Genomic DNA, 12,536 nt, shown 5'->3' with positions numbered 1-12,536 from the left:
GCCGGGCCTGGGCTAGGCTAACAGCTGCCCCCTCTCTGCTCCATGCCACCGAGTTGAGGGGCGCCTGTCGACCACTCCGCCACCAGCCTTGCCTCAGTTTCCCCTCCTGGCCTTTGTTAGGCTGTGAAGATAATTATGGAGATTGGAGGGGGGGGGTACGGGCAAAAGCGTTCATCAGCGTCGCCCAGGGCAACAACGGGCATGACGGGGGATCCCCACACAAGCATCGCAACCCCCTGAAATTCAGAGCCCTGAACCCCAGGATTCGGGTCACGTGATTCTGATGGAGTCACTGCCTATCGGCCATGGGAAGAGGTGAACAGGGCCCGGGACCCACCCCCTGCACTTAGGGGGAAGGGGATCAAGGGGCCGGGGTGAGGCCAGCTCAGAGCTTCAGCCCAGCTCCTCCACCCTAACCCACCCCCTCCCAGGCCTGGGCATTGGCAGAGCTGGGGGGGAGGGGAGCCCCAAGCTGGGGAGTGGGGGGTGCAGCACTCCAGGATCGGGGCCCAGGAGACTATCACACGGCCCCTCTCTGCTTGGCCCAAACCCGCCTCACATTCCCCGGCTGCGGACAAACCCCAGCCCCCCTCCCCATGCCCCGGCACTTTTGCTGAAGCAGCCGTTTGCTTTGACACTTTAATCCCCTCGGAAGGTCCCTCCGGATCCATTTAAAGAACGTGTGGGCGGGGAACGATCACAGTACAAACCCACGCCTTGACTGAGGCCAGAGCCTGAAATTTACAGCATAGACCCACCTGCCAGCCCCCTAACGCAGCCCGCCGGGGTCCCCAGAGCAGGACCCTCCCGTTCCCTGCCAGCAAGGCAACCTCCTCGTGCCTCAGTTTACAAACGAGAATCATCCTCCCCACCCCCCTTCCAAAACAATCCACTCCGAGTTCCGCTTGCCAAGGCAAAAGCTGCAGCACCCCCTGCTGGGCAATGTGTTAAGCGCAACATGGTACACTCCCAAGAGTTTCCAAGCCTGACTTCTTATGCTCCCAGCCCCCCTGCTCTAGCCACCAGACCCCACTCCCCTCCCAGAGCTGGGGATGGAACCCAGGCGTCCTGACCTCTGATCAGTAGCTGCTTTATCACCCCCTGGCTGTAGGGGGCAGCAGCCCCTCTGAGCCCCAACTCCCCTCCACCGCCCACTCTGCATAGGGGGGCTCTAGAGTCCTTGAGTCTTTGCCCCCCGGATGTTCTGCCCGTCCCCACTGCAGCGTGTGTGCGGGGGGGAGCTCCCAGCACAGACGGAGCGGGCTTCATTTCTTCTTCTTGCTCCGGCGGCCCCAGCGCGGCTGGCCTCCCCCCCCTTCGCGCCTCTTCTCCCAGGTGGGCATGGGGGGCTCGATCTCATTGGGGCGGCCCCCTCGGTCCGGGACGCCGCCCATCAGCACCTGCCAGGGGGGTGGGGAAAACAGGAGCAGAGGTAAAAGGCAAGAAAGACACCCAGCCCCCTCCTCCCCCCGCTGCACCCACCCCGAAAGGGAGCGAACGGCGGGGTGGGAAGGGCCCAGCGCCTGGCCCAGCCGGAGCTCTGGTCCTGGTGCGACGCACGAGCGGGGGGGGTGTCTCGTGCGCCGGCAGCAAGCTGCTCTGCATGGGGGCGGGGCTGCGGGGCAGTGCTGCGTGTCCCCCCCCCGCCCCCCCCCCCGGCCCGGGCGCTGCACATACCTTGTTGATGGCGCAGCTGGTCCGGTGGCGGCAGAGCCCGCTGCTGGCACTGACAATGCGCGAGGCGTCCTCGCGGGCGGCCAGCAGCCGGGCCACGGTGACGCCGGAGGCGACCGACTCAGCCTGCCGCAACGGGGAGAGGGCAGCCAGCAGGGCGGCGCCGTGGGCCTGTGGGAGGAAAAATCCTTCCCGGTGAGACAGCGTCAGCCCAGGTCAGATACCCCCGGCCCAGGGCCCCTGGGACCCGGCCCCTCCGCAGCCTCCGCAACTCCAGACAGGAGCCGGCGCCCCCCCGGAGGGGAAAGGCCCCATGTTCCATTCCCTGCCCCCCCAGCCAGCCAGTCCCTGCCCTGGGGCCAGATGGGAGGCAGCACCCCCCAGAGGGGAAAGGCCCCGTGTCTCATTCCTTGGCACCAGCCAGGCCTCTCCCCTCACTGGAATCCCCCCGACCCCTCACCTTCGCCCTCTCGGACCAGTGGAAGGACTGCAGGGTGACGCTGAAGCGCGTGATCATCATGCGCTTGCGGCATTCGTACTCGGCGCACAGGGCTCGCCGGACCCCCTCCAGCGCCTCCTAGCCGGGAGGGACAGAGACAGCCGCTCAGCTGCAGGCTGCCAGAAAGCCAGCCCCCCCTTTTCCTCCCACTGCACTGGCCCCCCTCAGGGGAGAAACTGAGGAACAGGGAGGGGTGCTACCCGTTCCAAGCCAAAGAGGGAGGCAGGGGCGGAACCCAGGAATCCTGACTCCCAGCCCCCCTCCACACACACACGAGACCCCAGGCCCCTGCCAGGGAACAAACCCAGTTATGATCCTTTCATGAAGGTCTGTTAAGAGCCCTATGCAATGGGGTGGGTCTGTGCATGGTGGTTAGGCACCGGGATTCTCTGGCAGGAACAGGGGAGTCAGGCGCCGGGATTCAAACAAGGGCCTAACTCCCTTGGGCTGCTTTTGAACCCTGCGGCCCAGGCCGGGCTCCGCAGCAGCCGGGAGCTGACCCAGGGCCAGCCCTGAGCCAGGAGCAAAGCTGTGGGTTCTGCGCTGGCCCACGTGACCCCCACCCCCCGCGCCCCTCCGTACCCACTGCTGAGCCGTCAGCGGCGCCCTCAGCAGCGGCGCCATCTCCTGGTGGCCGGGGGGCAGCGCGGACAGGGCCTCCGCTACCTAGGAGGGAGAACGCGAATTAAGCCGGGAGACATGGCGCGGGCAACTGCAGCCGGCGAGGGAAAGGCGACACCTGCCGGGCCGCTCCAGCAGCCTGAGACAGCAACAGGGGCTTGTCGTCCTGCAGCTGGGGTGCCCTGTTTATTCATTGTACGGCACGGTGCCTCGGAGCTGCCGCCAAGCCCCTGCCCTGAGGGCGGATCAGGGCTGGTGCCCCCTAGAGGGGAAAGGCCCCATGTCCCATTCCCTGCCCCCCGAGCCAGCCGGATCGGGGCTGGCGCCCCCTAGAGGGGAAAGGCCCCATGTCCCATTTCCTGCCCCCCCCGAGCCAGCCGGATCAGGGCTGGCACCCCCTAGAGGGGAAAGGCCCCATGTCCCATTCCCTGCCCCCCGAGCCAACCGGATCAGGGCTGGCGCCCCCTAGAGGGGAAAGGCCCCATGTCCCATTCCCTGCCCCCCGAGCCAGCCAGATTGGGGCTGATGCCCCCAGAGGGGAAAGGTCCCCAAGCCCCAGGCGCCCTGAAGCTCTCCCAACAATCGGTGCATCTGACTCCTCACCTTGGATTTTATGTCCTCCAGGAGCTGGGGAACGGGGCAGGTCGGGGCCGGCTCCGGCCTGCCCAGCGCCTGGCTGATGAGCCGCAGCTCCCGCCGGGCAGCGTCGGCCCCCTCTCCCTGCTGCGGCGAAGGGGGGCGTTTCCAGCTCAGGAGCCGGGCGGCCTGCAGCTCTGAGCTCAGGAAGCCTTGGGAGAGAACATGGGGGTGAGAGAGACACGGGACTCTTCTGGCTGCGGCTGGCAGGGCAGAGGGGACGCTCTGGGCACCGGGTGTCAGACATGTGCCAGCCCTCTGGGGCGGGGATCTTTATCTGGCCCAGGGCTACTAGGACTCCTGCGTTCGATTCCCCACTTCCAGACCATCTGCTTAGACCCCTCTCCCCTCCCAGAGCTGGGATAGAACCCAGGAGTCCTGGCTCTCCCCCAACCCCTAGACCCCACTCCTCTGGGAGAGTCGGGAACAGGACCCTGGAGTCCTGGCTACCGACTAGCGAGGGCCCTTCCCGCCGTCACTCACCCAGCAGCTGGAGGCAGCTGCGGGCGCTGCCCAGCCGGGCGGTCACGTCCCCCGTGGTGAGCGCGGGGTAGGGACAATGCAGCTCTTGCAGCAGCCCGCTCAGCTCAATCTGGAAAGTCTCGGCGTCTTCAGGGCCTGCACCAGAACAGGAGAGACCGATGAATCCCTGGGCCCCGGGCCCCCGGCATGCTTCCGCCCCCCCCACCCCACGGAGTGGGCGGGCTGCACAGCCAACACCCCACTGCTGGAGCAAGCCCTGCCTCTTCGGGAGGGAACGCCCCAGGACAGGGGGTGGGGAATGGGGCACGGGGCCTTTCCCCCCAGGGGGCACTGGCTCCCATCCAGCCCCAGGGCAGGGGACTGGCTGGCTTGAGCGCGGGATGTGTGTGTGGAAATGGGATTACTCTTGTGATAAACCGTTGGATCACTAACTGGGGTGTATCTGCCTCCACGACATCCTGCTGCAGCCAGTTCTGCAGATTAACAACACTCTCTCTCTCTCTCTGACAGATCTGTGTGCCCCATAACCATAGCATCTGAGCACCCCAAAGTGTATCTATTCTCACCACCCTGCTGGGGAGGCAGGGCAGAGCTATTATCCCTATTACACATATGGGGAAACTGAGGCACGGAGAAGCTAGGTGCCTTGGCCAAGGTCACACAGGGAGTCCGTGGCAGGGCAGGAAACTTATCCCAGGTCTCTAACCACTGGGATACACTTCCTCCCCAGGGTGTAATTACGCTGCCAGTATGATTATCTGTGATAACGAACCCAGGGGACCCAGCTGGGAGTGGAGCTCCCCTGTCACTCCGGGGTTGGTGTCAGGTAGGTCACAGCATCACCAGGGCCGCTGGAGGAAAGGCCCCGTGTCCCACTCCCCACCCCCGGCGGGCCAGCCCCCTCCCTCCTCATTTCCCGGCAGGTAACTCACCGCTGGTGGGACTGAGGTCCTCCTCCAGGGGGCAGAGGGCTCGGAGCTCCGCCACCCGCTGGGCGCAAAGCGCGGTGAACTCGGGGCTCCGCACCCCGGCCTCGGCCAGGCCGAGAAAGGTTTCCTCGGAGAGCGGCCCCAGGGACCTGGGCACACGGGGCAGGGCTCAGCGCCCCACAGACCTGGCAGCCGAGCCCAGATCCGACCACCAGCTCCCCCTGCCAGTGTGCCAGGCCCCCCACTGCCTCCCACCCCCCAACTCTTCCCCAAAGTTGCACCTTATTCCCCCCACTGCACCCACCTCCCTGTTCACCCTGGAACATTTAGCTCTCCCTGTCCCCCCCCACATCCATCTCCCCCAGAGCCCTGCTCCCCCACCCTCCACCCCCAGAACCTCTACACCCTCCACACCCACTGATTCCCAGCCCCCGCAACCCCAGAACCCAGCCCCCTGCTCCTACATCCCCCCAGCTATGTACCGTCCACACCCACTGCCCCCTCCTCCCACACCCCCATGCACGCACCCCACTCCACCCCCTCAACCCCCTTCCCTACGCACCCCACTCTACCCTCCCCAGGCATGCACCCACTCCACTCCCCCAACCCCCTGCACCCCACGCCCCCCACACATGCCCTCCACTCCACCCACCCAACCCCCTGCACTCCATGCCCCCTGTGCACGCACCCCACGCCACTCCCCCAGCCCCCTGGGCACGCCCCCCCCCAGCCCCACGCCCCCCATCCCATGCCCCCACTCCACCCACCCAACCCCCTACACTCCATGCCCCCTGTGCACCCCCCCACTCCACTCCCCCAGCCCCCTGCATGCCCCGACCCCACTCCACTCCCCCAGCCCCCCGGGCACACCCACCCCCCCAGCCCCACGCACCCTGTGCACGCTCCCCACTCCACTCCCCCAGCCCCCCGGGCACGCCCACACACCCCCAGCCCCACGCACCCTGTGCACGCCCCCCACTCCACTCGTCCAGCCCCCCGGGCACGCCCGCCCGGTTGGTTTTCGGAACTGGGGCCATGATTAAGAGGGACGGCCGGGGGCATTCGTATTGTGCCGCTAGAGGTGAAATTCCCACTCCACCCCCCCCCCAGCACCCCACGCCCCCCCCCGGCACACACCCCATTCCACCCCCCCAACCCCCTGCACCTCACGCCCCCCAGGCACGCCCCCCACTCCATCCCCACAGCCCCCTGCACCCCACGTCCCCCACGCTACCCCCCCCCAGCTCCCCGCGCCGAGCCGCCCCTACCCAGCCGGCCGCCGCTCCATGGCCCGGGCTCAGCGCCGCGCGCCACGGCCCGGCCCCAAGTTCAAAGTCTCCCAGCAGGGCGCAGAGCAGCCACGCACGGGCCCCGCCCCCTCTGCACCCCGATTGGCTAAGGGGACGGCGTGGGCGGGGCTCGGGAGGCTAGGAAGCGGATTGGCTGAAGGTAGAATAACGACTCCCAGCCAATGAGAGCCTCCCCTTCCGCTCACCCGCCTCCCAGCCAATCTCCCACCACTCAACCAACCACAGCCTCCCCACCCGTCACCCATTGCCCAGCCAATGAGAGCCTCCTCTTCCCATATAACCCGCCTCCCAGCCAACCAGAGCCTCCTCTTCCCATATAACCCGCCTGCCAGCCAATCACAGCTGCTTTCCCCCCATATAACCCGCCTGCCAGCCAATCACAGCTGCTTTCCCCCCATATAACCCGCCTGCCAGCCAATCACAGCTGCTTTCCCCCCCATATAACCCGCCTGCCAGCCAATCACAGCCTCTTTCCCCCATATAACCTGCCTCTCAACTAGAGTCTTTCATTCCCCCCCCCCCCACCTGCCTCTGGGCCAAGCCGAGAGCTTCTTCCTCCTCCATCGTTGCCAGAGACGCTGCTGGTTTTGTGCTGGTGATGCGGCTCCTTCCACCTCCCCGCAGCGTCCACCATCACCGCAGGCTGGACCCCAGTGCCAGGGGCAGCAACCTACTTGCCACGCTGGGGAAACTGCCTGCCAGCACCACGGGCTCAGAACCTACAAGCTGGGTCCCGAGAGGCCATCAGGAGATTTAAAAAATCCAAAGACACCCCCCCCCCCCAACTAGTGCTTGGGTTGTTTTATTGCACTTTGGGCTACCTGTTTTCCAGTCCAGTAGGGGCACATTTGGGACATGTATTGCAGTTTCTTCCCACCACCACCAGGCTGGAAAGGTCTTCTCATTAAAATGAAAGCCAGTATTTCAGGAGAGTGTCATGACTCCAGGAGCTAGGACTTGAAAAACACCAGCTCTTTGGCTACAGCAGTCGAGCCCCTGGATTTCTTCTCCCTGCTAATCTCTAGTTCTTGTCATCTGAAGATGTCCCAGCACTTTACAAAAAGAGGGCAGTACCATTATCCCCATTTTATAGAGGGGGAAACTGAGGCACAGAGAGGCAAGTAGCTTTCCCGAGGTTACCCAGCAGGCCAGCTGCAGACTTGGGAACAGCCCAGGTCTCCTGGTGTCCACTGCTCTACCCACTACGTCGAGAGGAAGTCGCTACAGGTATAAAGTTGCAGCACATTCTCCCAACGAGAGCTGACTGGAACTCAGAATTTCCATTAGGTAGGAAACGTTTACACTTCAAACTTTGGTTTCATTCCAAGTTAGAAAAACAAACATTTTCACAGACCTCTAGGAAACAAAAAAAAAAAAACAGTTTGGGAATTTTCATTGGCCCCCTTTAAATTTCATTGTGAATTTTTTTTTCCATTTCAAGATTATTTTTATTATTACAATATATCATAATTAAGGCCCTTCGTTTTTGGTTTTTAACCAACAAATCCCTAGCTTTTACAAAAGCTATTATGCAGTTTTTACTGATTTTCACCCAAAGTTTAGACTGCTCAAGTATATGAAAATACTGATTCCGTTAAGCAAATCCAACCCATTACATCCGGTAGATATATTGATGTTAAAGACAAATTAGTTGAAACGTACATGCAAGGTTGTCTGTCTAAGTAAGGCGGTGGAGTGGAAGATACACACACGTACATATGTGTATTTACTGTTAATGTACAGGTTTCAGAGTAGCAGCCGTGAAGTCTGTATTCGCAAAAAGAACAGGAGTACTTGTGGCACCTTAGAGACTAACCAATTTATTTTGAGCACAAGCTTTCGTAAGCTACAGCTCACTTCATGGGATGCGTGACTGAATGTAGCTCACGAAAGCTTGTGCTCAAAATAAATTGGTTAGTCTCTAAGGTGCCACAAGTCCTCCTGTTCTTTTTGTTAATGTACAGTTCATGAAATAAACCACAGTATTAAGCTGCTTTGACTTTCAATATGCTTCTCTATTTCTTGCTTTTTCTCTGTCCTCCATCCCACCATTCACTTCAATATTTACCCAGAAAATTGTGAAGTCAATTTTTTGCACCGTTTAATTTCTGCAATAAACTCCTATAAATTCCCAGGAAATTTTAAACAGAATAAAACCTGAAAACAAAGGGCCTTTGTCACAATATGCCATCCCCTTCTGACGTGTCCTAATAGATATAATCATAATATATAACGATAGCTGAAATATTGGATTATTTTTCTTTTACTCTAGTTTTAAAATCATTAAGAGCAGCTGCAATTTAGCGCTGCTTGAAACATCTTATCTCTTGTTGATGTTGCAATAAAACCATCTGACACTTTGGTCTGTGTGTGACTGGCACATTTCAGTGTCTGAAAACTATTTGCATCTCTTGAATCTGGCCATAGCTGATCAGAATGATCCCTTTCTGGACCTATAAATCTAGGAAGCTTGAACCAGCACCTCCAAACCCCACCACAGAAGGAGGGGAAAACATTTAAGAGTCACTTTTGCTAAGATTTAATATACAACATACACTTTTAAATAGAACATTCTCCTCTGATTCCATTCCCCCCTTTTTAATTTTTTTTTAAATACACAGAAATGACAATATTGAATATACAAATCTGATAAAATACTTAAACAAGGAAAAAAATTAGATTGGCAACCACAAAAAAATTTTAATATTAACTTTTTCTCTTTGTTTGTTTGGTTTTTTCCCCCTCTCTGCCCCCCTCTGCACTTTTTTATATATAAAATAGCATTAAAAGAATCTCATTCCTGCAGTAATATACAAGACCCGCTCTCCACACCCTTCTGTATTTCGGTCGGCTCCCTGCTGTATTGGCCCCAAGGTTATCATAGGGTCATTGGCACACACAGCTTTGCCAGGTTTTATACAGTTTATGATTTGTCTTGTTTTGTTTTCTGGGAAGATTTTGAAAAAAAGAACAAGGATGGAGAAATGGGAATAGGACCCAGTGTACTACTGAACACACTCAAATCTGGCCAGGCCAAGCCCTAATCTTGTTTACATTGGGGTAAAACTAGGGTCACTCTATTAGGTTCACATGGACAGTCAGATCAAACCAAGTGTCTTTCTAGTTCATTCTCTTGTCTCCAATAGAGGCCAATAAATAGATGGTTCAGAAAGAGGTGCCCCCTACTGGGTAATTATGGCATAGCTGGCCCATAGGGTCAGTTCCCTCCTGACCCCTGATAGTCAGAGGTTGGGTCATGCCCTATAGCATGAGGGTTTATAGCCCTGCCAAAACTCTTGGTTATTTTAAAGATATTTAATATTCTACTTCTAGGTTTAGTTATCTGTATAAACATCCAGTCGTTTTTCTGAAGGATGTTAAACTTTTGGCCTCAGAGGAGAACTTGTGGCATTGAGTTCCCCAGGCTAACTGTGCAGCAGGTAAAATAGCGAGGTTCACGAATTGGTTTTCAGGTTGGGAATCTTCAAAGGAGCAGAAGCGATTTAGGTACCAGGCTCCCATTGGGTCAGGCACCCCATTCCCTTAGAAACAGCCCGGCCTCAATATGCTGCCTTTCTGTGGTTACTCCAGATTTACACCAGTGTAAAGAGATCGTACTCTAGCCCCATAAACCCCACCCTCCTTGCAATTACACCATTGATCCAGTTTCTCCTGATTTACTACAATGTAACACCACTGATTCCAATCAAGTTACTCCTGATTTACACTGATGTAACCTCAGTGTTCTAAACCAGTGTAACACCACTAATCTAACCCAAGATACTCCTGATTTACACCAGTGTAATGCTATTGATCCAAACAGAATTACAACTGGTTTACACCCATGATACCACAATGATCTAAACCAGAGTAACTCCATTCATCTAAACCAAGTTACTCCTGATTTACACCAGCAGACACCACTGATCCAGAGTTATCCCTCGTTTATACCACCATACTGCCACTGATCTACATGGAGTCACTCCTGATTTACACTGGTGCAATGCTATTGATCCAGATAATCCTGACTTACACCACTGTAACTCCACTGATTTGAACTAGTGTGACTCCCGATTTAAGCAAGAGGACAATCTGTGCTAGCAGATGCGGAGGGTCCCAACCTGCCCCCGCATCACTCTGGTTTTCTGCCCCACTGTGCGCTGCAGGGACACCCCCCCTCCCCCACAAAAATCAGTTGTCCCGACTTAGGGGAAAAAGAGAGAAGTAAATAAATAAGAGGTGGGGCTTGTTGCAAGCCCCTCCCACAACCCCAGAGTCAGCTGGATGCAGCTGCTTTAAAAAAAAACCTGACCAGGAGCTTCCCTTGGCCAGAGGTCCCTGGCTTTGTTTCACGTCTGGCAGCAAGGGGTGGCAGGGGGGACCTGTTTTGCCCAGTGGGAAGGCTGATGCCTCATCCCAGTGGGAAGTGAGCTGAGCTCCATCAAACTCATGTCACACAGGGGCCCCCAAACAGCCAGCATGGGGCAGGATGGGGGGTAATGACTCAGCTGGGGTAAAACTCCGAGGGTCCCACTGGTTTTTGGTCCCGGATTTTCTTTGCTTTCCCCTCCCCTCCCACTGATTGTGGGGCCCAGGGACAGAGATCAAAGTGCTTTCAGGCAGCTCTGCTTCACCCCCACTGGATTTGGAGAGATCAGCCCCTCTATTCCACACTCACTGGGTCCCAGGGAGGGTCAGTCCCTGAGTACCACATCCTGTGGCTTTGCACAGTCTAGTGTTAAATGTCGCAAGAGGGCTCCCGTCCTGTCCCTCAGGGAGGCTTGGTAATACTTCACTGCTAGGCAGTGCAAGCAGGAGGTGGAGGAATGGTATGAGACTAGAGGGACATCGGGATTAAGTGACTTGCCCAAGGTTATACAGCAAGACAGCTGCAGAGCTGGGAACAGAACCCGGGAGTTTTGACTCCCAATCCTTTGCTCTAACCACTAGACCCCACTCCCCACCCAACACAGAGAAGAGAATCCAGGAGTCCAGACTCCCAGTCCCATGGATCTAATCCACTAGATCATCCCACCCCCACACTACCAGAATTGGGACTAGAACTCAGGAGTCCTGGTTTCCAGCCCCCCTGCTCTAACCCACTAGATCCTACCCTCTCCCCGATTTGGGAAGAGAACCCAGGAGTCCTGATTCCCAAGGTCAATACTTCTTCGACCCCAAATTCCTTAGGAATCCAGCTCTTTTCAGCAGTACCAAGCTAAGTCCTCCCAACTGGGTTTAACACAGAGAGCGAGCAGGGGCCGCACGGCTCCCGTTTGCTTTGGACCTGGGACAGCAGCTCGAGCTTTTTCAGCACCATGACCCCAGGTTACAACAGCTCCAAAATAACAGTTTCAGGATCCAACTCCCCTTCCCGTCCTGCTCCAATGACAGGGAGGCCGTGCATGACCCTGGGCTAAAGAACCTACGATCTAGGTAAAGTCTGCCCTGCTGGGAATGGATGCAGCTGGTGCTTTGCCCAAGAGATTTTGCCTGGCAACCCCGCAGCACCGATCTCCCGCTGTGTGGTATCAGGCTGGCTCAAAACCCAACCCACCTTTGCCCATTTGGCGGGGGAGGAGATTCCCATGGAGTCCAGAGACCTCCCCGATCCATTGCCCCTAGGGGCCAGGCTGGCCTCACAGTCTTACCCCTGTCCTGCTGGGAGAGAGGGGAACAGCATGGGGAACGAGACTGAATTGTACAAGCTCTCTGCTCTGTGGTGACTGGGGTAAAACAGAGGTAGATGCCAGACATCAATGGGGAAGGGGTGTCACAAGGGGAGCTGCAGACAACCCTTCCCTAACTTCCCTGGAAATTGTAGCTCAGCGAACACTTCAAGGGGAGCCCCATTGTTCCAGCCTGGGACCCAGAAATAAACCACGGGAACTGTATTGGGGTGGGGAGGGTGGGGGACAGAACTTGGAGGGGTGCTGCAGCTTGTGTACCCTGTAAATCGAACCCTGTCTGCCTGTCGTCCTTGTGAAAAGGATGCCCCAGCATTGTGCAGTTATAAAGCTGCAGGGAAGGTTTTTTCGTTTTGTTTTTGTTTTTTATATAGGGGCATTTTTCAGCACAAATTAGTTTCTCTTGCTCCCTGGACTCCCTCCTGAGTACAAAATAAAAATCCAGTGAATATCCATTTAGGATATTTTCTTTCCTTCTGTTGTTCTTTGTAACCCTTTTTTAAAATTGAAAAGAAATCCCTGTGGACCCAGCCAGACTGGGTAAAGGAAGGAGGGGGTAACATAGTCTACTGGTCACCCCACCACTGCACACACACAAACAGGTGTGCGGACACAGCTGGATTGGGTGAAGGAGGGGTTAAATTTTATTTGTTCCCTCCCTGCCCCCATAGCTAGGAGGAAGGGAGGGGGTAAAACT

General features: G+C 57.1%; 1 protein-coding gene across 2 annotated transcripts; it reads right to left on the bottom strand.

Moving 5' to 3' along the window:
* Positions 1-625: 625 nt before the first annotated feature.
* On the bottom strand, positions 626-6,237 carry FAM98C (family with sequence similarity 98 member C). 2 transcript variants are annotated; one of them, XM_084612256.1, is made up of 8 exons: positions 6,111-6,236; positions 4,846-4,991; positions 3,914-4,048; positions 3,398-3,582; positions 2,756-2,839; positions 2,135-2,251; positions 1,678-1,845; positions 626-1,400 (listed from the first exon to the last, which is right to left on the bottom strand). In XM_084612256.1, exons 1-8 carry the CDS (start codon positions 6,128-6,130, stop codon positions 1,266-1,268), a joined length of 990 nt encoding a protein of 329 aa, XP_084468382.1. In that variant the 5' UTR covers positions 6,131-6,236; the 3' UTR covers positions 626-1,265. The 2 variants fall into 2 exon arrangements, with proteins under 2 accessions (XP_084468382.1, XP_084468383.1); XM_084612257.1 differs by lacking the exon at positions 2,135-2,251 and having other exon boundaries at positions 6,111-6,237.
* Positions 6,238-12,536: the final 6,299 nt, after the last annotated feature.

This window comes from Lepidochelys olivacea (assembly GCF_965140295.1).
Source record: "Lepidochelys olivacea isolate rLepOli2 genome assembly, chromosome: 23".
NCBI classification, from domain to species: Eukaryota; Metazoa; Chordata; order Testudines; family Cheloniidae; genus Lepidochelys; species Lepidochelys olivacea.
Note: the sequence above shows the minus strand (reverse complement) of the source record. Positions and strands in the feature narration are given on the sequence as shown.

Excerpts from the sequence above, each read along its gene's own strand:
- FAM98C (XM_084612256.1), bottom strand. The coding sequence starts at position 6,130 with ATGGAGCGGCGGCCGGCTGG. Across the intron at positions 2,840-3,397 it reads TGGAGGACATAAAATCCAAG|GTAGCGGAGGCCCTGTCCGC; the intron begins GTGAGGAGTCAG and ends TCTCCCTCCTAG. Across the intron at positions 1,846-2,134 it reads ACTGGTCCGAGAGGGCGAAG|GCCCACGGCGCCGCCCTGCT; the intron begins GTGAGGGGTCGG and ends TTCCTCCCACAG.